This window comes from Cryptotermes secundus, unplaced genomic scaffold (assembly GCF_002891405.2).
Source record: "Cryptotermes secundus unplaced genomic scaffold, Csec_1.0 scaffold49, whole genome shotgun sequence".
Lineage (NCBI taxonomy): Eukaryota > Metazoa > Arthropoda > Insecta > Blattodea > Kalotermitidae > Cryptotermes > Cryptotermes secundus.
Genome location: NW_019744106.1, coordinates 3889731 through 3916361, shown reverse-complemented (window position 1 = coordinate 3916361; position 26631 = coordinate 3889731). Strand labels below are relative to the sequence as shown.

General features: G+C 41.4%; 1 protein-coding gene across 1 annotated transcript in view; it reads left to right on the top strand.

Moving 5' to 3' along the window:
• The window catches only part of LOC111874363 (potassium voltage-gated channel subfamily KQT member 4), a 1139978-nt gene that overhangs the window by 386340 nt on the left and 727007 nt on the right, over nt 1–26631 (top strand). The window contains exons 2-3 of the mRNA XM_033755418.1: nt 51–193; nt 23687–24110. Coding sequence (XP_033611309.1) covers nt 23836–24110 — 275 coding nt within the window. The 5' untranslated portion in view covers nt 51–193; nt 23687–23835. The remainder of the gene's footprint in view (nt 1–50; nt 194–23686; nt 24111–26631) is intronic.

Sequence of the window (26631 nt, the reverse complement as noted above, 5' to 3'; positions counted from 1 at the left end):
TCTGTGTATTCCTGCTAATTCGTTTGTGTTTTCGTTCTGTCTCATTCCAGTGTTGTCTTCCTCACCCACGCACACTCACGCTCACGCATCGCATCGCTTGCACGGCCGCACGCAACATTTTGTCTTCCACGCATAGTGTGTGCAGCTTTACGAGCCAAGAGTGCCATCTACCAGCGCCTCAGAATGATAAGGCGTTAGTCACGTACTTAAATTAGCAAAGTTAGATGGAACTGCATGTAGATTATTTATATATTTTGAAGTTCATATATATTCTATTGAGACGCATTCTATAGGTTACACGGAACGTATTCATTTATTTAAATTCTATTCTCTTTAGATCGTTTTACGCAAGTAACAATTCTAATACTCTGTAATTGGAATAGCTTGGAAGCATGTAGCGGTGAATTTGATTTGCATTGATCGGGTACAATATTAATTGTCATTTGTAATTCAGGTTACAACACGAAAAAGAAAGGTAGGAAATATCCACGTTTATATTTTACGAGTTTTGGATCTATCTTGAATTCTCTATTCTTTACACAAATAACGTCTATTATTTACGGGACTCAACAAAATCAACTCCTTTACTCGTCTGTGAAGAGGAAGAAATCAGGGCAGACGAATGAAAAGTTTTTTGAATATATTCGTTAATATTCTCTCTCGCCTTTTTTATTATTATTATTTCTGCACCGACGCGAACAATAACTTTGTGGATATGAGGGCCTTTGTTCACACGACACTGACACATTTCAGTGCCGAGGTAAAGGGGAAATTTGGAGAAAATGCAATTACAGTGGGGGTGGGTGGGCGAGATTCATGTTATAGAGAAATGTCTGGAGAGTAGAACAGAACTGGATATTCAGAATAAGACTAAAAGGAAATGGGTATACAAGTTATACGACGAATTGACGTAGTCAGTGTTACTTCTGTGTTACTGAGAAATAATAGTCTTTCTGTTCTTGTGGAACATGTTAAGAAGTTCTTTACTTAATAAAAATATACATCGGAAACATGAGAGTATTAGTAGTTCTTGTATAAAATATCACTGAAATTACTTGCTAAACATTCTCGTTCATACATATTCTCCAGTAGTTATTATTTATGGCACTAGTACAGGTTACACAGTGAAACATTAAGAAAATGAGAGAGATGTTTATAGCAGAACACAATTTTGATAGTGTCGTTACAAATGTGAAGCCATATGAATTAAGTCTGTTCAGGAACACAGCATGCTACTAGTACCAAGCGAGAGGAAACTCCTGTATAATGTGACATGTATGGAATCTACAAAACTCTCTGCAGCGTGTCAAAATTGATTCAAGGGCGGGGAAACTGGAGAGAAAGTCTGATCTTCGGAAATCTTAGGATCGTTCGTTCTGAGTTGTTCTTCGAGTGATTGATGGGCGTTCTGTAAAATCTTTCCAGACTGTCTGTACCCACCTTTACTGACACCGTCTCTCAAATTTCCTTTACTGTAAATGATTTTCGTGTCTAAAGAGAAGCACAAGGAGTCGACTGAGTTTGAAGACTGGCCTCTGGCAGGAGGAGAGTCTGTAATATTAGATTTTTGTCGAAGTGGTCCCAGAAGCAGGATCAAGTTGGGAAGTTGCGAGCGGTTGTTATGCAGTTTATTTTATCGAAATTTGAAAACGACCGTAATAATAGGTTAAGTCCCACCTGCACTTAAGTAAGCAATGCGCATTGAAGTTGTAACTTCGGCGCTAGATTGAGGAGAATGGTCAGCTTCACACTTATGCCGCTTTATATCTAACAAAATAGCTCCTGGTTCTCAATGGAAAGGAATCTTGATTGAGTCTGACTTTTGTAAATAAATAAATACGTAAATGTCAGAAATATTTTTTTTTTGACAAATTGTTTTACTAATGTTGTTCTTTCTCCGTCTCTTTGCATAAAGCAGTAACACGACATCATATTCGTGTCAGTTGCAACGAGTACGAGAGAATGCCGGCGGAGGCGCCAGTCGACTACAATCCCACTGACCGTAAGCACGCGCATTTTCTCGTGCGCATTGCACATTACTCCATAGTTCATAAAGTCGTGCATTGACACATCCAGAATTTGTATAATCGTTGTATATTCTAATATAAAGCATCTCGATATTATACGGGATGTTGGCTCGGAATTCAGAGTGTTGCTTAGTCTTTTAGAGGCAGGTTTTTAATTAAATAGAATATGCATGTGGTAACGCCAGTACACCTTACGTCATAGCTTGAAATGATCATGCGTACTTCAGAGTCAGTGCAGCAATAGACAGATGTTGGTGAGGTTTTATTCAAGGAAACTAAGTCACTTTCCTGCAGACATGATTAATTATAATCATAAAAATATGTTTATAAATCGATCACCTGGTGGAATCACCCGAGTTTTTGGAAACTAAAATGCTATTTATCTTGCCCCTAGTTTCTATTCTGATATGTCACGTTTACAAACCTCGCATCATAATATTTCAAATCTACTTTAATATTAACGCCCCATCTATGTGTATATCTGTATTTTCAGATGGCTTATATTATTCAATATTTCTGACAAAGTAATGTACAGAATTTTTATTAGATATTTTAGATATTTTATTAGATATGGGATGGAAGCTCTTTATCGTGTGCTTTCCTCCGAAGTCCTGCTACTTACTTGCCTTAAAACTAAATGCTCTTCTTCGTGTCCTGCTTTCAAACGCCATCAGCTTGTGCTCCAGCCTCAAATCCTAGGGTAAGAATGGGTTGAATGAAATNACTATGAAGAAAGCAGTCTTCTGGGATGTGGCACCGTGTAGATGTGGTGTTAACCGACGTTTCGGAGGAACGTATAGCCTCCGTATTCAGGGTAGAAGGAAAAATAAGAAATCCACAAGCGAAGATACGTGCTTGTACCGGTTCTCACGGTCTCTTCGCTTGCGGATTTCTTATTTTTACTTCTACCCTGAAGATGGAGGCGGTACGCCCCTCCGAAACGTCGGTTAACACCATATCTACACGGTTCCACATCCCAGAAGACTGCTTTCTTCATAGTCACCCCCGTGAAAACCTCAAATCTTACACAATGAAATTATTCTTATGTAGGCCCATTGTCCTGTTCATAGTTTCCCTTATACGGGGCATGAAAGAGTTTTATGACAGGAAAAAGTTAGATCTGAGTACTTTGATTGATTTGCACGTCTTTAGCTTCCCAGAACAAAAAAATAGTTTTTGGAATATCGCCTACATGCCTGTACGTATATTTGTGCCCCTCGCTAGCACGTGGACATTATATTTCTTAGTCGTAACAGGTATTTAAGGGTTTGTCTGTCCTGGGTCGGTGTCTGGTGTACATTGATATTCGAGCTCCAAACAGGAATCCTTCAAATAAGCCACATAAAATAAATGCGACTTTCTGGAAAACGGCTCTAACAGTATTGATTAAATTCCAGTAATTTATGAAATGAATCATATGGGTGTCATCTTCTGGAAAATAACAGTACTCCATCTGGAGGCTCAGAAACACGAGGAAGCATGTGAATAGTCTTAGCGCCGATTTTTACTTTCAGGATATTAGGTTGAGGAAGAGAAAGCAAAGCTCCCTGATATGAATATTAACTAAATTTGCTCCTGTTAAGTGTGTTATTACCTTCATTGCTAATGTAATCCTAATTTACTATTCTCGTTTTGAACTACGTGAAATTTGTCACTTTTTCGGCGGATTTGTTAATCACATTTATAAAAAAGATATTATACTGTAGTAATCTGAAGACGAGTATATAAAATTTTTTATTCTTCTGATGAAGTGAGACTGAGTCCACTGGGCACTGCGGTCACTGTTTGGCCTATTGTACCATCCCCAGATGATATAAGATGAGTGTGGAGCGAAGTGACGAGGGAAACCGAAGTACTGGTAGAAAACCTGCCCCAGTGCTACTTTGTCCAACACAAATCCCATATGAACTGACCCGGGCTCGAACCCGAGGCGCCGCGGTGGGAAGCCTATGACTAACCTCCTGAGCTATAGCACGGCCTATGTACTTCTATATACTTAGTGCCTGTGCTCTGTCATGTACACCGTTCTTCTTAATGTCTGATACGGGTTTCTGGTCTCTCAGTTGAAATTTTATGCTCAATTTCCATTACTTATATCTTGCCAAAAAGCAGTCAAGTCAGAGGTCTTTCTGTAAACAGCAATTGCTGTTTGCTTCCGCTCTACACCGAAGCTGGAGACTGTCTCTCCGTCAACTCAGAACGTGAAGCTTACTGTTGCATCAGGACAATAATCAGATAACAACTGTCAGTTTCTGTCCGGCTGACTTGTGCTCCTGACAGGTGTAGGTGGGATGGGGCACGCTGTAAAACCAGTCGATCTGTGAGACATATACGTACGTACGTTAGCTTTCTCGTGTAGGCTACGTAGACTGAGAGACTGCTGTGGTGGCGAGAATATTGATCTGAAGTTCTTGGCGGATATTCATGCCTTTAGCTCCACTGAATAGAAATTCCCTTTCGGTATGTCCTTATCTCAGCATTAGAACAGTTGTGCAGATTTTTTTCCTGTTCGGTTTCCAAGAGCGTAAAAAGTAACTTTATCCCTGTGCTTAACAAATTAAGCAATACGCCATGAAGACGTATGGGGGAGTGGATGTATAGATCCAAGTATTCTTGACCTCGGCACTAGATGGAGGTGAATGGTCAGCTTCACGTCCCTGCCGCTTTTCCCTCAGGGCAAAAGTCCACGGTGTCCATTGGACAGGAGGCTGTTTGGCCCCAAAGCCAGTCTAGACATCGCGGAGAAGAGAAAAAGCTTGTCCCTGTCGGGACTCGAACACCAACCCATCGGCCGCCCAGCCCGTAACCAGTCGGTATACCGACTGTGCTATCCTGGCTCACTTCCAGGAGCGTATCATAGGTAAATATTCGGTGAATGTGGATACTCTGGCTTCAAAAATGGGAGCCAAGAACGTGGGAGATTTTTCTGAATACGGTTTAAACGTTTCAATTCTATTTCGATAGTTGATTGAGACTGAATCTCTAAAGGAAACTGCACAGGTGGCATCTTCAGGTTGTCTTCACAAACGCTGATCCTTTCCTGACAAATGAGATTCATGGTGTTGTCTTTAAATCTGCAAAGATTCATCTCCTTGAAAATGGATTTGGTGGAGGCATTGCTGTGGCCTCAATTCATAGGGGTCACCAAACGTCATGAGACGTTGAGACTGACGGCCGTTGTTTATGCAGCATGTCAGTGAGTGACTATGGAATTCAAATCTTCACTCTTCTCGATTTCCCCCTCTGTGTCCTCTCAGCCCAGACTCTTTGTGAAGTGATGGATTTCCCTCCTCATGTGTTACTCTCACGCTAAAGATATTGTCATACTAACAGCGGCTGCAAAATGTGGCGGGAATATCATGACGAACAGTTAATATTTGGATATTTGACTAGCATGGTAGGAAGAATCTTTGTCTCTCATGGCAAATCCAACGACTGTTTAAATTTTATTTAGTTTTCCACTGAACTCCTTGTTTTAAACTCCAGAATTTCAGAAATCCCTACGTCCGAATTAATTCATAGGATGTAGCGACATCCTGTCCACACGTCTGACCCCAGCCGTCCATCTGTCATTGTCCTCGAGATGTATCTCACCCCTAGTGACATCTGCGTCACTACCCTGCCTTTGTATGCTTCAGAATCTCAGTCTCCACATGACAGCCCGGATAGCTCAGTCGCTAGAGAACTGGGCTTTTAAGGAGCAGGAATAACGCAGTCAGTATAGTGACTGGCTACTGGCCGGACGAGAGAGGAGACGGTGTTTGAGTCCCGGTAGAGTCAAGAATTTTCTCTTGTACATCGAGTCCAGATCGGATGAGAGCCCCACTCAACCTCCTATCCAATGGATCCTGGGGGCTCTTTCCTGACGGTAAAGCGACCGAGGTTTGAAGCTGACCATTCACCTCCAATTAGTGCCGAGGTCAAGAAAACGTAGATCTATACTTCCACTCCCCATACGCCTTCATGGCCTAGTGCTTAATTAGTTAGGCACAGGGACAACTGTGTTTATTCCATTACTATAGACCTATCGTCGTGTCAGCATTCTCATGATATTTATTGCAGTACCATCGCTAGTGTCTCATTTGGTTTCATTATATTTCCTTATCAATTGTCACATCAGATGTAACAGTAATTCTCTATCGCATGGACTTTGTTATGATATCACATCTTTTGTCTCGTGAGCTTTTAATCTATTCCAATATCCATTTCCACACGAGATGTTACTGTAAGCGTATTATTATGCGAGTCTCATGAGCTTCACAGTAATTATTTAGCCTTAATAGCATCTCATGAAATTTTACTGGTTTCCGTACCACAGCAAGCTGGTTCAATCGACAAAGTGTCTGTCTGGTATTCGTAAGTGTCCGGCTCGAGTCTCGGTCGGATCATGGAGTTTGCTGTTCGAGGATTTTCGTAGTTTCCTAAGTACCTCCAAGTTTTTCTTTTCCGGGAAAGTGTCAAATGAGACCACTACTATGTCCTTCCACGTCCTTACCGATTCATTATTCATCATGGTATTTCTATTCTTCACTGTACCTACAGTGTCAATTGCTGATTGCAGACCGGATTCTATTGCACCATGTGCTGTTCGTCCATGCACTAATATAGTCTTGCCCCGTGTATGAGTGACTATTGACGGGGTTTTGAATTGGATATTGGATTTACTGACCACTTATATATACACAACTCTGAGCTACGAGTATTTACAGCGCCAGCGCAAATCCAGATTCTACAAATCACCACAGCACACTCTAAGTCTTTTCCAGTCTGTCTTCACCAGCCATTCCCTGACAACAGCTTCTAACAATGAAGATTCTTCAGCTTCAGCGCTGAAGTCCTCTCTGAATGGCCGTTCTCTTCCGGCTCTCTTCCACCTATCCGTTTTCTTCATAGTCTCCCTTACAGAACTGACTTAGTCGAGTTTGGGTCTGAGTCTTCTGTTACGACTGACGGTCAGTCGGCCAGTCTGTCTTGGAATAAAACACCCATCTGGGGCTTACAACCAGATCTTTATTACTGTCAGACAGTTGCGGGTTTGTTGACGTGTGGCGCTCTCTCTGAAGAAAGGACGGGTCTGTCGTTTGCAATTGCTGTTGGTCCTTGCAGTCATTCTCGGGTTCGAGTCCCGTGGGACTGGCGATCATATTTTACTGCCTCAAATTCGTGATTTCCATTTTCGTTGCCTCCTACGACTCGGTACTGACCGAGTAAGAAACACGGTTTCCAACAAAAACTCTAACGTTGCATGCGTCCTCGTTGCTGCGGGAACTTGTTTACCGAGCCGTTGCCTAGAAACGGGTCGGATATATTTGCTTATCTCGCGGTAGTTTCATAGTAACGGCTCTGCACGCTACAGTTCTAACGTGGTACCCATTGAGAATTCAGATGGAATTCTCATCATTTCTTAGAGGCTTTCAAACTAACTTCCACTAATTTCTCCAATATTACTTTCTATTAGTGTATTTTATAAATTGTTAAGTTTTGCAGCGCTTAATAATCTAGGTTCTCCGCATCATTCGTAAATTTCCAAGGTGGGCACTGGTCCGCGAGTTGCATATGGTTTTCCAAGTACCGTATATTTATGAATACGTAATGAAATCATGCAGGCAACAAGCAGAGGTCATACAATGTAAGATTTGAGGCTTTCACGGCGGTGACTATGAAGAAAGCAGTCTTCTTGGATTTGGCACCGTGTATAAGTGGTGTTAACCGACGTTTCGGAGGAACGTATCGCCTCCATCTTCAGGGTAGAAGAAAAGTATAAGAAATCTGCAAGCGACAAGACCCTGAGAACGGCTTTTACCGTTCTCACGGTCTTGTCGCTTGCAAATTTCTTATACTTTTTCTTCTACCCTGAAGATGGAGGCGATAGGTTCCTCCGAAACGTCGGTTAACACCACTTATACACGGTGCCAAATCCCAGAAGACTGCTTTCTTCAGAGGTCATACAAAATCACGAAAATGCCAAGTTCGTGACATCGGGAAGGGCAATGCCCGACCTAGGAAATATAAGAGGCTTAAGCTTGGTGATGGTCAAGTGTACGGCTGTTCAAGTGACTAGGCAACCGATGCAACATGAGCTACATGAATTAGGACATGATCCACCATGCCAAGCCTAGACTAGCAGAGACCTAGTAATATATTCTGCATATGTATTGCCACATATAAGGGTTAGCGTGACGAATAGTTTTCGTTGATTTGATTTATTGGACGTGTCTATTACGGTTACATTTGATTATAAGAGTTCATACATTGAACTCCTTCTTAACGACGTCTGTCTTGTAAATCTCCCCGTGCTGTCTGGTTCTACGACTGGTCTCTAGTCTCTCGAATTCTCTCTATCTGGAGCTCTGAATCTCGGGCTCAACTCACTTCATGCGGACCGAATGCAGGTCATCAAGTAGAACAGTTGATTGTCCTCTCTTATTCTCTGTTGTCATGAAAACGTGTGTCAATCTCGGGCAAGTCTGTGATTTATACTTGAGTATTCGTTGCCGCGGAAACGTGTTTTAGCCAGCCGTTTAAAGGAAATACACTGTTTACATAGTCGTTGCTCATCAACAGATGTCTGACACTAGCTTCACTATATATATGTACTAGAGTTACATGGAAAACTATAAATAGTAGGTATCCACAAGGAACTGGACTTCTGACAACTGACTATGCATAAAGTCGACCTGTAAAATTGTAAACTCAGATGACATATATTTCTGACTATATTAAGTTTAAAATCAACAGATTCTAAGCTTGAAAATTATATGCATGTAGGTAGGTGACCCAATAATATTTCGGCCAATAGCCGCAAGGACGCCCACTTTCGCGTGCGCACAGTGAGACTCACTAAATTGAAGGTTTCTACTACTTTCTTTCTGCAGTATGCCCAGCTCTTATAAAGATTTAGTGTATTGATTTTGTACCCTGTCACAGAAAGTACGGATTATTCAACCGGTAACTTTTCTGAAGCGAGGAAGCATACTGTTGCAAACCCCCCATGATATGACGTTAAGCTGTTAATGAAAGCAAAATTTACCTCAGTGAAGAATAAGAGAAATCATATGACGACGTGAAAAATATTAACTCCGATTTAGCAAAAGAATCATAGAAACAATATATGACAGACATCCTGTCAGCTTTGGTGGAAATGAAATCAATATTTTTCATGTATTATACATTTGCACGACCGTTAATTCAGCTTGGAAAGTTTACAAAGTATTATATGCTTCAGATGCACCTAACTGATGTCGGGGTTCTGTCATTGTAATAAAACGCAGACTATAGAAGTTGATGCATAATTTAAAGAGTAGTCTTCATGAAGTGACTTTAAATTCAGCTTAAAAATTTGGAGAGATTTTGAATTTATTATTGTAATGAGCCGTGCTCACATGGAGTCACGAGGGTAATTTGTACATCCCACTTTCCCGTCGCATAAGGGTCTAACCCTACGATGTTCAATTTTTGCTTCTAGTTTGATTTACTTTCGTGGAGGACTTCCTGCTTAAGTACTAATCCTCTTTAGAATGAGGGCGTTTAAAAACAGTTTGCTGAGAGTAATTTTCGGTCTAGTAGGGTGGAAATAACAGGATGTTTTAGCAAATTACATAATGGTTCCTTTTATAACTAGCATTCCTTACCAAGTAATATTGTGATGAGCAAATGAAGGAATATGAAAAGAACATGTAACACTTGTACAAGAGATGAAAATTGCATACTAATATTTGAAAATCGTGAAGAGAGGGGGCTACTGGTAAGATATAAACGTAGATGGAAAATGCTATTAAAATGTGAAATAGAAAGATAGGATTGCTGAACGTTGGTTTGATTAATTTGTGTCAGGGTAATGCCCATTTGGGAGTTCTTATGAACAAGCCCAAAAAATCTCGAAGTACATGATACCATGTGGAAATTGTGCATATGAGATATATTTGAGATCCTCATGGCAGTGAAAAAGAAGACGAAAATCTCGTGAGAAGTTATCAGTGTTTCGCAGTAATGCATTATCACCAGCTTCATGGCTGGAACAGAGTCCTCTACTTGCTGCTTGTTCGACATATATTTAGACCTTGAAGACTTAGTTAATACATGTCTCCGAAAAGTATGTAAATATTCACCAAAGTATACAGCATCACATTCCAAAAATACTGCTGGTATAGGTATGTATAGACAGGATATGCTGAAGCAAAAGACTGCTCGCTAGTTCGTGATGTATAATATAACTTCCATTCATGAAACGTGTTAACGCTCAAGAGTTTATTGCTATGGAAACCGCTACTTTTCTAATGATAAAGAAAAATCTCACGCTACAAAACTTGTACTTGTGTGTATGTGTGTTTTAGGAGTTTTCCTTTGGCGCATGCGCGCAGTTACGCTGACAAAACATTCAATCTTTTTTTCAATATTCATAGCGCTATCGCAGAGTAAAAATAGGCCTCCATCGATGGCTGATTCAAGAAGGACGCTAAGGAGAGAGCAATGAGCTAGCAGGGTAGAAACAAGGATACTATCTTCTTGGATATAACGCTGTGTAGTCCGTTAAAAGTCAACTGACATTTCTATGGCAGATGCTACTTCCAATTTCAGGCTGGAAGAATAAGCTTAACAAGGTAGCAGCGTGAAAGCAGGTGGCAAGCCGGGAAGAGAATTGAGAAGTAGGCAGGGCCAGTCTGTGGAAACAGAAACCAATCAGCGTCAGTTTCTGTTACTGCTAATATTCATTTAATTTGCGGGCTTCGGATCATTAAGGCGTATGTTTATTCTGGTAAATGTAAACTGTTCTAGCCAATGTTAGTGAAGTTTCATTGTGCTTTGAAGCATCCTGAACGTTTAGAATAATGATCCAAGCTACGATTTTGCAAACGCTGGCTACAGATTTTGTTCACATCTTCGTTAATCCATTTCAAGGGAAAGTTTTACAATCGTAAATATTTGAAATATATTGACAAGCTGAGGGATTAGGGATATAACGCCTTGTAGTACGTTGAAAATCAACCGATATTTCGAAAAAAATAAACATATTTCCTCCATCTTCAGAGCTCTGCTTGACACATATTTTCATGCTGGTATCTTGCTCGAATTATTTTTCTACTCTGAAGATGGAGTTGATATTTTCTTCCGAAACGTCGGTTGCCTTTCAACGGACTACACGACATTATATCTCAAAATATAGTACTTTTCATAAACACCGCTGTGAGAACTTCAGAGTCTGCAAAAGTAATACCTTGTTCAAGAAATTTGATTTTCAATTAAACTCATAGATACACCAACTATATTAGCACGACAATCATATTTGAAGGACCTGTGGGGTATCGTAGAATACAAACCTCCGTACTGTAGGATTATTGCTGAATGGAAAAGGATTTGGAAGGAATCGGTTGTGGCCTAAACGCGGTATATATCTGACTGGACGGAGCCACGGAAATCCTCTTTCAGGTAAGTCGGTGGTCAGAATGGGGCGCCATCCTGGCACGTCCCGAACACAAATCTAGAGCGTTCCTGTCCTGTCAATCAATCTAAGGACTTACGATCTAGGTAACAAATGCCTAAGATGCGACTCTTTGATGTTTAGTAGATTCCACCACTTTGAGGAAACTTGAAAACTTTGGTAATATCTTACTGTGCTCAGAGGTATCTGTCCCTGAGCCCTGTATCTTGCATCCATCAAAATGTTATGCATGAGGTTACAGTGGCGATAATGTTGTGAATGTAAGTCTGGATTGGGAAGGCAACCGGAGTCAAATTTTTACCGGGTAACAGTTAATCCGTGCCGGTCACGGTAGCCGAGCGGTCTAAGGCATGCACTGTCTTCGCTCGCTCTGAAGCCGGGATCGTGGGTTCGAATCCCACTCAGGGCATGGATGTTTGTGTGCGTTTTTCTGTGTTTGTCTACAGGTAGAGGCCTTGCGATGAGCCGATCACTAGCCTAAGGAGTCCTACCGTATGTGTAAGATCTAGAAAACCCGAAAGTGAACGGAGTTCATGGAGGTAGGCCTAGGCCCACTGGGGCTGTAGTGCCAAGGAATAAAAAACACTTAATCCTGCCTGTGTTTTCGTGAATTTTATCAATCACTGAATCTGAAAATGTACCATATAATAAATAAATAAATCAACAATATTTTGTAATTTTATTTATTACATATTCTGTAACCGACATCATGGTACATATACGTATGTCCGGAGGTGCCACACTGAATTCTTTGCCAGGAGACACTACGCTACAAGCTGAAAGGTCGCGTGTTCGAGTCCCGATGAGGTGAATTTCTTCAATTTACCTAATCCTTCCTGCCGCACTATTACCCTGGGTTCGACTCAGACACTAACAGAAATGAGTACCATGAATCTTCCTGCGGGGATAAGGGCGGCCGGCACGTAAGTCTGACAAATTTACCGCCATCGGTGAGCCGACAGTGCAGAGAAAATGTGAGAGCCTCGACGTCTGCAAACCATATGAACCTTTACGCCCTGTTACACGGATAACTTCTTTTACCTTTCGATTTCACAAAAGTTTTTCGTAGTTTTTCTCGGGCCTCTCCAGGAGAAGTTCAGGATAGTAGACCTAGTGTAAATAAGGACAACGCCGTTTTGCTACCAATCCATTATTCATTAATGACCCTACCATTAGACGAACTGAAAGCGTCGTTAAATAAATAAGGAACAAATGATAAAGCCTGCTTCTTGTGGAGAACCAACTTTGTGTTGTTACGTTGCTCAAACTCTGATGACTGGGACTGCAATTGGAAATCCATAAAGAGATATGTTCGTGCCCTAAATCGCCCACAGTAACCGGACATATTGGCGACCTCTCAACTTTAGAAGGTTTGCTATTCCCTAACCATAAAATGAAATGTAAAGGTGAAAGGTGATGTCCCCCTTGTACCTTAGCAGCACGCCACTAGTAAGATTCACACCTTGCGACGTTGCAGAGCCTCACGCAACCGGCATTAATCTTCCTACCCCTTCCGCTTTATTACGCGTACAAGGCTTCTTGTACTAGAAGTCAGGGCGGTTCAACATAGAGCCCTTTCCTGGGTTTCCACACGTTCTTTAAAGACACTGCTCTGAGCTATAAAATTCTCATAACGAAACAAATACATGGAGCTGAGTCTTCATTCGGAATCCCATAGTTGCTCATCCACACAAGAACTTTATTGTATTGTCACGTGTAGGGATGATAGCGTCTGATATCGGATTTATTGACCACTTATACACACGACTCGGAACTACAATCAATTACAGAGCCACACCTAGTCTCCACAATTCACAAATGACCACAGGACCCTCAAGGAAGTTTCTAGCCTGCCGTGTCTTCACCAGACATTCCCTGGCAACGGCTTCTAACAGTTGACATTCTTCAGCTTCACGTGCTCGAGTCATCTCTTCAAGGACTCCCGTACAGATCTGACTTGCTCGTTCCAGTTTTCTTCAAGATAACTCCTCGGCACAGACCACGTAGAAACACCCCGTTTCCAACAGCACCTCTATTGTTGGGCCTCGATTCGTTGCTGCGGGAACGTGTTTATCGAGCTGTTGTCCAGAAACAGCCCTGGTATATGGGCCCATCTCGCAGTCGTTGAATAGTAACGGCTGTATACGCTATAGTATTTTATGGATTATGGTGATTACCATGTTCACAAGAGCACGCCACTGGTTCCTAGCCTGAGCCAGATTGATGTAGTCCACAAAATCCCATCATATATTTAAAATTCTTTTTAATATTATCATCTTATATACAGCTAATCTTACTACTGTTCTTATTGCTTCAGTATTCCTACCGAAACTCTGTATGCATTTTTCTCTGGCTCGTATATATGCGCTGTCCATCTCATCCTCCTTGGTTCGAACTTTCTGATAATATTGTTTTGAGGAGAACACGCTATGAAGCTCGTCTCCAGACTTCTGTCACTTAATGTTTGTTACGTAGCTGGTTACCTGCCCTCAATCGCAGAAAGCCTCTGTTGGATTTGAATGAACTTGCTACCAGCGTCTGCCGAACTCTTTCTTCTCGTAATATTGAAGCCTGAAGATGGAGACAATAAGTTAGTCCGAAACTTTCAGCTGTCTCCAAACTACACGGCATTACAACACAGAAGATCGTACCTTCTGCTCCCAGTCTTGTGTAAAAAAGAAAATGTAAAGCTTTGTCAGCCTTGCACGCCGACCGCCCTTTACGCCCCAGGAAGATTCTTGGTACTCATTTTTGTTAGAGGCTCAGTCGACTTCAGGTTCATAGTGCAGCTGGAAAGTTTAGGTAAATCGAAAAATTCAGTGACTTCATCGGGACTCGAACCCGAGACCTTCCGGCTTGTGGAACAGTGCCACAACCAACTACGCTACCGCGCCCCAGTAGAATTACTGGCATGTCTGTAAACGCGAAGGAAGTTCCCGAATTTCGACGTACCCCTGATACGAGCTGCAGCGGGCGCTCATGTTTGTGGTTCTCATGACGGCGAGAATTACGGTTATACTTTCAGATGTGACGTCGTATAGTTTGATCCAGATGTACCAGAACTTCAGAAGAATACTCTGTCGCCATTTGTTACCCGCAAAACATTCACAACGTGCCTCGCCCTTTCGTATTAGTCTTGGCAAATAATGAGATATACAGCTGAGATGGCGTTAGGAAGTTATGTTAATGAAGATCGTGGTTTTTATTGGATATGACTTCATGTGGCTTGGTAGATACGTACCAGCGTTTCGGAGAAACGTGCTGTCTCTACCTTCAGGATAGAAGGAAATAAAGGTGGAAGATTCCCATGTTTGTACTTCTCTACTAGATTGTACGGTGTCAGATCCCATGTCCATGTTTTTAGACTAGCTCTAGTAATAAGTGACGTCCCACACGTTTGGCTCGAACGCTGACGTTGGATTTTGTGTAATCGTTTGGTCGTGCTGACGTAACATGACGTCATTGATATGTGAGACAGAGAAACTATTTGGAACGTAACAGCCTGGGGAACTGCGTCAGAGCGTTTCGTATGTACCTGTCTTTGCTTATCTGTCACAGAAGCTGGGACAACTGAAAAAGACTGAACTAAAAAAGTATCGGTTTAGGATTTACTTGGCAGTCTGTAGTCGTAAATGCCAGCTGGATCCTGTTGTCACGAGAGAGGGGAGGGTGGTAAGTCTTGTATGAACTGTCCAGTGGCGTCAGTCTACAAAGAAGAGCATATGAACATGCTTTGTACCGAGCGGTATTCAAACCTATGACTGCAGTGTGTACAAAGTTAAAACAGATGCAAAGACATTTCACGTCCTTTCTCATATACTCTATACTGGTCACGGCGTTCTGCTACCCTAAAATAAATATTGTCACGTGTCTTAGTGGCTACAGGTGGGGTTTTTATTGGTCAATAAATTTATTCACCATTTACAGGTCGTAACTACAGATAGTTTTAGTTTAGTTTCTTGCGGTGAGGTGAGACTGAGTCCACTTGATACGTTAGTCACTAACGGGCCTTTTATACCAGCCCCGGACTAAAAATGATGAGTGTGGAACCGTCGGTGGAGTGAGAATTGGCAAGGGAAATCGAAGTACTCGAGGAACACCTGCCCCAGTGCCACTTTGTCCACCACAAATTCCACATATACTTACCTGGGCTTGAACCCGGGCCATCGAGGTAGGAAGCCAGCGACTAACCGTCTGAACTATAGCACGAGCCTGACTACAGAAAACTATAACACTATTGTTGGTTTCCAGACCATGAATCACCCAGCGCCAAGTCTTCTCAGTTTACTTCAATAGTCGATGGTTGTTAACAGCTCTCAACAATGGCTATTCCTCTGAAATGTTTCACTAGACGTTTCCTGGTAACGGATCTTAACAATGAAGATTCTCCTGCTTCTGTGCTGAAGCCGTTACTGTCCGGCGAACATCCCCAAATTGAACTGTAGCGCCAATTATCTTCAAGGTAACTACGCGGCAGGGCCCACGCAGGAAACACAACCCTTCTATTTCTGCTGAGGCGTGTTTACAGAGCTGTTGCATATCAACGGTTCACGGCGTGAGCCATCCAGAAAACGCCGTTGTTCTATTGTTGCGTGCGTGTGTGTTACGGGCGTTACATAGTAACGGTCGATGTTTACCGAGTCACTGCTTAGAAACGGGTCTACAAGCCACAATACGGTTAGGCTTACGGTAATTGGCAGTTTTATTTGGGATTAATGATACAACATTAGTGAGGCTTTCGCTGTTGTAAACCGACGCGAATATGGAATTAACGGATACTGAGACGGTAACTCAGAGGAAAAGTGGCGTTAGTTAATGGCACGACACGAAAATAACTTTTTAGGTTTGGTTATATACTTTTTTATTTCCTTTCTTAGTGGGGAAGTTATGAGAATTTGCAGTTCATCTGAAATTTGTTTAGGGAGAAGAATGGGAGACGCCTCTTATGTATCTTCACGTTTTCCCTCCAAGTCCCCTTCAATCCCGCTATCATTTCCTTTGTTTGCAAGACGTCGCGTTCTTGGATTCGAATGTCCTATTAAGTTTATGAGTCTAGTTGAGAATTCAATTCCACGTTACCAGTATACAGAAATATTTAGAAATCATTTAATGGAGAAGGGTTTGGTCGGTTGAAATCTTTTCTGGATTTGTCGATATTGTTGTGACAGCGGCATTAAACCCTTGTGTTGTTTGCGAACCCATCACATTAAGAACACTTCTTTCACACAACCAGAGCGCCCTGGATGACCTTTAAGGCATGTCGGTAACGAGTTCGCTAGCATTTCACAGCGGCTGGTGACATTTTAAAAATGTGAAAACTTTGTGTAGAATAGGAAAAATGCAAGCGCAACAATAACCAATGGAACTGCGTTTACACTTTCCCGACAATATATCGTTCTGAATAAGGCATGTATTTCGACGGATTCATATCCCTGGGGAACATTTATTGGAAGGCCATATTTGCTCCGTTGTTACGCCATTCTGACTTCAATCGCAGCTACTGGTGATGTATGAAGAAAACTTCCGCTAATCTGAAATTCATTATTCTAAGTGAACTTCATTAAGTTCAAAGAAAATCATTGGTACCTTATGGGCTAAACACTTCCCCGAATTCGGGACAGGCTCAGTCGGTAAAATGACGTGATGTAGGCTAGACGGCCGGGCTTTGATTCCCGAAAAATGGTAATAGAATTTTCTTTTTTCTACAGCGTTCAGACCGGCTCTGTAGCCGACCCATCATCCTAAACAATTGGTACCGTGGGCTTTTATCCCCGTGGGTAAAGTGGTCGGGGCGTGAAACTGACCACTCACTTCCATCTAGTGCCGAAGTCAGAATTAGTGGAGCTACAACTCCACTCCCTACAAGTCATCATGGAGTGGTGGTGCACTGAGAGAGCTTTACCTCTTTCACTTCTATGTTCATATGCATATCGCACAGAAATTCAGGGCATTTAGTGAATTAAGAACAAATGTAAAAACAGAACCAGATTAATATTTCGCCTCTACTTGAATGAGGGAACCTTACATACAGCAGGCCTATTCATCTAAACTACTCGTATTTATAAAGTATTTACGTTAGGCTTGGGCGTCTCAATAAGGCAAAAAAAAAAAGGTGGTCAAATGCGGCCTCGAGGTGATATTAAGTAGATGTCTTCTGGGATGTGACACCCTATAGGTTGATACATAGCTATTAATGTTACGGGCGGGGGGTTTCAATAAGAGAGAGAGGTCGCAGGTTCGTCAGAAATGTTGGTGCCTACCCACCACTTTACACGGCATTACAATATAGACGGCCGTGGTCTTCATAGTCACAACCGTGTGAATATCAAGCCTCATATACAGAGGCCCTGATGTCGCTGCATGGAAATTAAACTCTCACGGGACAATATTCGTTTGTCTCATTTTCGGAAATTGAGTTCCATAAACGTGTCTAAGGGAACCAAGTGTCGGGGGGTATAACGGGACAGAATTGTTCCTGGGGGATGTAAATACAGGGACATGGGCCTCTAGGTTGGGGGAGTCCCGAATCTGAGACAGTGAAATATGGTCATGAGTCCCGCGTGACTCGGACCTGAGAATGACTGTGCTGTCGAGAACCAACAGCAATTGTAAATGACAGACCGATCCTCTCATCAGAGAGGTTGTTACATAAGGACTATAACCGAAAGTGTTCAGTTGGAAAATAAAAATACTGGCCTTGAGTCTCAAGGGGCTTGTCGCCAGTAGTAAAGTAACCCTGACTCTGGAAGCAATTCGATATATCAAACCCCCCTGAATTTCTAGTATGTCACAACGACTCGAAAGGGAAAGAAACAGAAGAATGAAAAACAAAACAGAAAGAAAATTATAAATCGAAGTTAGGTAGAATGACAGGTTAAAAGTAATACAAATCCTTCAAAAATATTATTTTTAGCTGAGGATACTTGTCTCTTTTTTATTATTATTATTTAATATTTAGTGCAACAGGCATTGTTCAAATTGTTGGACGAGAGATCAGTTCGTGAAGCAAAGAATATTATCAGTGCTAAATGTGTGAGCGGAATATCTGCTGTAATTACAGACCCTGCTACCCACCTTACACTGAGTCACAGGTAACATGTTGTGAGAGTCTGTCAGGCCTGCTGGCGCGTACAACCACCACACCGGCCTAGTCAGAATGCAATTGCCACGCTGACCGAGCAGTCCAGCGATACACTGGCAAGCTTTGGGGTTATATTCCTGGAAATACCGCAGTTGGTAGCTCCGAGTCCATGTTAGAATTGCTGGCAATGGGAAAGGCTGCTGGCTTTTACCACTCATTAAAACCTAAATGTCTTCCTTAACACAAAAGCCAATGCAAAGATATTGCACATACACGCTTGATGGTTAATCATTCTACAATAATCTATTACGTGTGTGATGTTTTGAGCTACAGAATACTATTTCCGCCCATTACTTCTATAGACTATTAAAGACAAAGGCAAAACTGTTCCTGTGCTTAATTAATTAAGTACAACGCCATGAAGGTAAATTGGAAAGTGGAGGTATAGCTTTACCATTGTTGATCTCCGCGCTAGACTAGGCCCGGTCCGCTTTATGCTCGGGGATATACACCGGTGCCAATTGGATAGGAGGTTTAATGGACCCCAGGAACGATTTGGACGCTGTGGAGAAGAGAAAATCTCTTGGTCTACCTATCTCCGCTGCGGGGTTACTGTTATTTCCCTAAGACACAACATATATATTTTTTTTATTTAGGGAGGCGCTTCCTATGCATTTCTGAAAGGTAATCACGATCGTTATGGCCATTATAAAGAAAACTGTGGGTTTGGTGGCCCCTGTGTAAGTGACCCATATTTGATAGAATGTTCATATTCTACTAAGTATGAAGGATAAATTCCGAAATCCCTAATATGAATTTCATCAGCTCACTTGATCAGGCGATATCAAGGACCAAGTACAGACAGACACAGAAATGAAATGGGTGTTCCAAAAACAATTTATTTTGTATTAAGGATAACTGAAAACATGCCAGTCTCTTAAAATGTCGAAATCAAATTTTTTATCACAATTTTTTCTCATATTATGTGCACGTGAAATTAAAAGTATATGATACTAATAGTCCTGCAATATAATAGCACCACAAATAGGTTTACTGTGACGGAAACGTAGAGGTTAGAAAGCTCGTCTCGGATGCCATCACAGGGGCAGAAGTTACCCATATTTTCCGTATGTAAACATATAAAAGCCGGTCACGGTAGCCAGGCGGTTTAGGGCATGCACTGTCTTCGCTCGCTCGGAAGCCGGGATCTTGGGTTCGAATCCCACTCAGGGCATGGATGTTTGTGTGCGTTTTTCTGTGTTTGTCTACAGATAGAGGCCTTGCGACGAGCTGACCACTCGCCCAAGGAGCCCTACCGAATGTGTAAGATCTAGTAAACCGAAGTGAAACGGAGAGTTTCATGGAGGTAGGCCTAGGCCCAAATTGGGGCTGTAGCGCCACAAGAAAAAAAACATAAAAACTACCGATAAATATAAATAAATACTGCTATTTGCATAATTGGGTATAAACTGCAAAATGCAAATACATAAATCCTACGGATAGTAAGGGAATAATGTACTGGAAAAAATTATTGAATTAACCAATCACTCAAACTTCTAACTTACTAACAAATGAACTGATCAGCACATTAATCAAACAACCAACTAGGGAACACATTCTGTGACAGTAGACACCCACAATGAACACAGTTCTGTTCCTGTTGCACGTACCGTCCATTCCAAATGTTATGTCATTCAGAACCTGGCGGGCTAGTATGCAGCGGCCTACTTCGTATTCAGGAAGTCCTGAGATCACATCTCAACCTAGAGACCAAGTGTTGTTATTCCATATTTGTTATATATTTCCGGTCCTACATGGAAATGGCTAGACACTGCAGCCAATTTCCATATCTCTTTCAATTCATCAGTTATCAATTATCTTGTTATTCAACGTCGATAGCATCGTTAAACATGCAGCTAACCTCCATGCTGGAATTGTTCCGTCTCTTCTGTTTTCAAACAGCAGCTTTGCAAATGATTCCTCCACTCAAATAATGTGTATATTTCTTGCTTTTTCTTTCTATCTACCTATCCAACCCATCTTAACTTCCTCAATTTCACTCTTGTAACTGGCCTACATGAGCTCCATTGATCATAAACTTCTTTACTTAACACCCTGATTATTCTGTGGGATATATTCAAACAGGACTTAAATACTTAAACATTTTCAAATAAATTCTTACTTACATAGCTCAGTTGGTTAGTCGCAGGCATATCACCTAGGGGACCTGGGTCCAGTCTCAGGTAATTTTGTTGGAATGTCGTGAACAAATTGGCTTTGGGAATGTTTTTCTTGGAGCACTTCGGTTTTCCTGTGTCCATTACCATCCCGTAGGCTGTCTTTACTCGACTGTGCTCAGAGACTGGAACAATAAGCCCACTTCAAACGCTGGTACAAAGGAACCCAGTCTCACCTCACTGCTACAAATGACAGTGAAGTCTATCTCTGAAAGTTAAACTGCACCAATAAAGACACTGGCAGCCTGAAATGTGGCGTGTGAATCGATAGTTGGGTTCGGCGGTCATCCTGGTTAAAACTGACTCTACGTTAGTGTGTTATAGTGGAACTGTATATGCCCGCTTTTGTCCTTATTCATTGCAAACCACAACACACAAACACCATTTGAAATCATGTTACTTTAAATAATCTCTTACTTTCTTATCAAACCACTTCATGGAGATATATGGATTAAGTCCAAATTAATTCACGATTTTATTGTATAATTTAATTTTAAATATTTTATATATTTGTTAGAATATTTTATTTGATATATATAGTAGTTTACTTATTCAGCTGAATAGAACCAGTTACTTACAACGTAAATGTTCTGGCTTTTTAGTTCACTTCTGCTTAATTAACTCGAAAATTATATGATTTACAGACAACGTGTACAGGCTGTAAAACATTCGGTTAATTTTCCCCTGCCAGGTCTGGTGAAAATGTTTCCTGCTTCGATGGATATTTAGGGGGTAACTCTCCCATTACACAAGAGAAGGCCTAGGAACATGTGTTGGTCTTCATGTATATCCGTTATTGTTGTTCGTCTTAAGAAAAACTGGAGTAAGTTGACAAATATTATTACAAGTTCCTTAACATAAAATATTGTCACCTGTAGAGGGGGTACGCGTGACAAATACGGGGTTATAAGTCGGTTAATTGGATTTATTGCCACTTAGGTTACAAGCTCTCTTAATTAAAATTAATAGAGGGCTATTGCTGATTTACACAATTTGCAATTAACAGTTACACACGCTCTAGGATTCCCAGTCTTCAATAGTCATCTCCTGATAACGGAATTAAAACAATTTTGCTGTGACTAAATCTTCTTATTACACACTAAATCCTCACAGGCCAACTTCTAATTCTTCAACTACGAACTTCCCGACATCCGACTTCAACCTTATAGTCTAATTCTCTCGATACAGAAAGTAGCGCTTCAGATCACCATGAAGTCTTCTTATCGTTTCTTGTTCAATCACACTGGAACCTCGAGACACAACAGAACTCCGTCTACTGCTCACTCCTCCGGCTTACTACTTCAGCTTCGGAATTCATCTCACTTATATAGACACAGCATGGACACGCATCACAGAAAACACATGTCACGTGATTGTTACGCAGCCAGTCCATTGGTGTGCTGGCTGGACCTACAGAAAAAATATCACGTGGTCAATATCCAGCCAGTCCACTGGCGAGCTGGCTGAACCTAAAGAAAACACTTCAAGTGACCGCAACCAACTTTTGTGTGACGTCACCGTGGGCAAAAGAGGACATTGTTGTAGCATTGTTGGCCACATATATGTCGCGAGCGTTGCCTAGAAATAGATTTGCATGTCACAATATACTCAAAATTCTTGTTTCGTTCTTGTTTCGTTACATGCAACAGACAGACAGACAGACAGATAGGCAGATGGAAAGACAGAGACTGGAACTCAGATAAGCTCATTTAATTTTGTAATTTTTGTTGCAAATGCGACAAAATTTTCCCAAGACCATCTGTTGGCGAATATTACAGATGCTATTGCTTGAGCGGGGTGAAACCAGAATGTAATTATTTCAGCCAGCTTCTGGATCCGCTGGTGCGATTTCATTTTAAGTGTATACTTTAAACCCGTGAATTTGATTACTGCGGGCTGGTGCCGGAGAATAGATAAATGTTCACTTTCAAGTATGGGGCCCAAAAGATCTTTTAATTAATGACATGCACCAGAGAGCTTTCTGCAGAATAATTCGGCTGGAGAGTGACGCTGACTATTTCATGTAGTACCACCATAATAAAATTTTATATTAATTTGCTAAGTACACCTATAAGCATTCAATGATTTGTCCGTTAGCGTTGGAAAGAGTAAGTTGAAGTGTTCATTCAGGTGGAAAATATGACAATGTTTAAGGTTGTAGGAAAATCATAAAATTGAATTCTTAATTGGAGTTTTCCTCCGAGGGCGTAATTGCTGTATTGTTAGCATCACAATAGAACCTCGTAACTGAAGCTTCAAGGAAGCCAAAATACACATATCAGGTTACGCAATTTACGGAAATTACAAGTGAGGACATGAACCACAAAAAAAAATGCTACCACACACTTGCACACCGTTCTAACATTCATGGTTACCGTAAATATTGTCAAAAATACAGTTCAAATTTTATACTTTTTGTGTTCTCTGTTGTGTCCACAGTAGGGGATAGGAAATATGAAGCAATTGTAACTGACAGAAAATGTTATCCCATATATTTGGCAAGACAACGAAAGTGAGCGATAAGAGATCAATAAATTTATATTACGAACGAATAAACATGTTACGTAACATGCAAGGTAACTTTTTAACCATACTTCTATAAATAAACATTTCGATCCTTCTTCATTGCAAGTTGGAGAAAATTACATATTCCTTAAATTTACTATACGAATATAGTATTTACAGAATTTTACATCTCATATCTCCGGTTTGTTCTTTCTTGTGAGAATGTTATAATAACTCGATTTCAAATCTAAGGTAGAAACATTTTATTGAGTATATTATGGATATAAAGTTGTAGGATTTTACCTATTCTATAATTTACTGTTAATTAAATCAGTGTGAAATGAATGTTAACTTAAGCTGAACATGTTTTTCTTAAATACCACAAATTGTGCCGTAGGGAGCTGTGAAACAGACACTGCCTGCAATAGAGGTCAACACTTTTCCTGCACAAAAATGTCGCTGTGACGAAACTGAGTCTAGGATCGGTGTAGAATATTCAATATTAAATCTTCTAAAATGAGAAAATAATAGAAATAGGGTGTAGACATGACGTCAGGTACGCCAACTTTTTGCGACTCGCCATCTCTGGCTCAGAGACCGCTCTTATTTTCGGCGCCCATCGCGACCACCACTGCGTCTGTGGCCAGAAAGCTGACGCCCTCATCTGTGGGATGCCAGTCACACCAGATGAACGACGAATCTGCAGCAAGAGCCTCGACTCTCTCATCGCCGCGACGCACAGAGACCGTCCGCTTCGATATCCTGGATGATGAAGACGGCGTCTCGGTGTCGGATAGACGCAACAGGAACTCCTCTGAGCGGTGAGTAAAGGAATACTTTGCTTCTAACTTTATAGAATCATCAAGGCGCCTTCCGGTACTTTAACTGCTCCGTAACACAATTCAAGTCTCATCACTGCATTTGTAAGTTTACGTAATGTCATATTCCCCCGATCTCTCGCGTGTTCCTTCCCAGTCCTATACATTATCGAATGACACGTTGAGGTCAATTATTAACCGTATCTCCCGGCTCTAATATGCACAAATACTAAACCGACTCTTATGTATACTATACTACATTCGACACAAACTAATTTAAATACTCGTAGAATAGAGACTTCCGCTTCAACAAGAGAGTGCTCTATCGATCGTGATTTTGCTATGGAACTTATGTTCACGGGATGTCTTAAAGCTTTGCTTTCACACATACACAAACACACATATATGTAGGCCTATTGGGTTTTCTTGATGGTGACTATGAAAGCTTTCTTTCTGGATGTGAGTCTGTGTATTCTTAACAGTCTTGTCCCAGCACTTGTTAGAGTGATTGGAGGTAACCAGGAAATTTTTTATTTATTTATTTACGTCAGTTTACAGTCTACTTGACCACTGTAAGTAATAAGTAAATGCGATGGGTGTTCATGTCGTGAAGGCGGCAGCTGCCCAGTGGCAGTACTCTACCTTTTAGTTACATAAGTCTTCTGCCAGGTTGTCCTCAGTCGTCTTGCTGCTGGGTGCGGTTTCGTTAATTCAACGATTAGCGGGTTCTCGTGTCCTGTTATCCGAGTACGGTGTCTGGTGGCATGTTTTCTGATCTCTTCCGTGATGAAGGGTATGTTGAGGTCGTTGTGGGTAGTTCTGTTTGTTACGTACCATGGTGCGCCTGTGATTCTTCGTAGTGTTTTCGATTGGAATGTTTGGAGGATTTTGGTATTGGATGGTCGAGCGCAGCCCCAGAGCTCGATGCCATAGGTCCATATAGGTTTTAAGAGTGCCTTGTATAACAGGGTTTTGTTCTCCAGGGACAATTGCGAGCGTTTTCCTAGCAGCCAGTGCAGCTGTCTCTCTTTCAGCGTCAACTGTTGGCGTTTCTTATTGATGTGAGTCCTCCACGTGAGTTTTTGGTCTAGGTAAAGACCTAAGTATTTGACTTCGGCGTTGCGTGGTATGTTCCTGTTGTTGATTGTTATTTGCGGACAAGTGGTTCGGCGATTGGTGAAGGTGATTTGGACTGATTTCTCGTTGTTTATGCTCATGCGCCATTTGTGGAACCACTGTTGTAGGAGATTTATGTGGTTTTGTAGGTTTGCGGAGGCAGTTATCGGGTTATGGTTCGCTGTGAGTATCGCCGTATCATCAGCAAATGTGGCCAGTACTGTGTTGTCGGTGGTTGGTAGGTCAGCCGAATATATCAAGTATAGGAATGGGCCCAGAACACTTCCTTGCGGTACTCCCGATTTTATGTTGCGGATGCTTGAAACGTCAGTGTTTATTCTAACTTGGAAAGACCTTTCGGAGAGGTACGATTTCAGCAAGAGGTATATTTGGTTGGGTAATCTCTTTTTGATTTTATAAAGTAGGCCTGCGTGCCACACCTTGTCAAAAGCTTGTTGGATGTATAGAAATACGGCTGCGCACACCTTCATCCAGGAAATTTCTCTTTGAAAATAATCAGTCTGCTGACTGATAGACGAACCAGGTACCTTTCGACTACTGTGCAGGAATGCAAACCACTAAACTGCTATATTCGATTCAGTATGACGACTGGATAAAATAGAATGTTAGTATTGAAGCGTGTAGACCCGTTGCTAGGCAACGACCTCTAAACAAACAGGTTTCCACAGCAACGGTTTCAAGCGCAATAATAGATGAACTGTTGGAAGCGGTGTTTTTTGCGCTGCCCTTATCTGAATGTTATAACCGAGACAAGTTTAGAAGTTAGTCAGTTGTAAGGGAATGTGTGAAGAGAAGACTTAGTTGGTGCAGTTGAGAACTAGCTGATAACTAAGTGAGCACGGAAGCTGAAGAATCTTCACTGTTAGAAGCCGTTACTAGGGAACGACTTGTAAAGACATAGCAGACTGAAAAGGCTCAGTCTGTATTGTAGTGATTCGTAAGGTGTCCAGATGAGCGATGGCGTTATAATTAAGTGCAATCAAGAGTCTTGTGTTAAAGTGGTCAATAAATGTAATCTATAATCAAAACCCCGTCTATATTCACTCTAACGTGTGACAGGATTTTGCATAACTTTGTCTCATATTATAACAAGTTCATTAATTAAGAATAAACGAAATGTGATGGACATGTAGCACGCATAGTGGAATTTTAAATGCGTACAAAATTTAACCAAAGTACATGTAAGGAGGATTTCACTTGTAACATATAGGCCCGTATCGGAGAATAATATGAAGACGGAAGTTGTGGAATTTCTGAGTATGTATTGAATTTATGTGGCTGTGGATTGGGTCAAATGCTCTAAAGTGATGCGCTGCGAATTTCTAGTTCAGGTCAGGAACTGCTGGAAGCTTCTGTTTCGGTGTCAGAATGATTAATTATTTCAGGA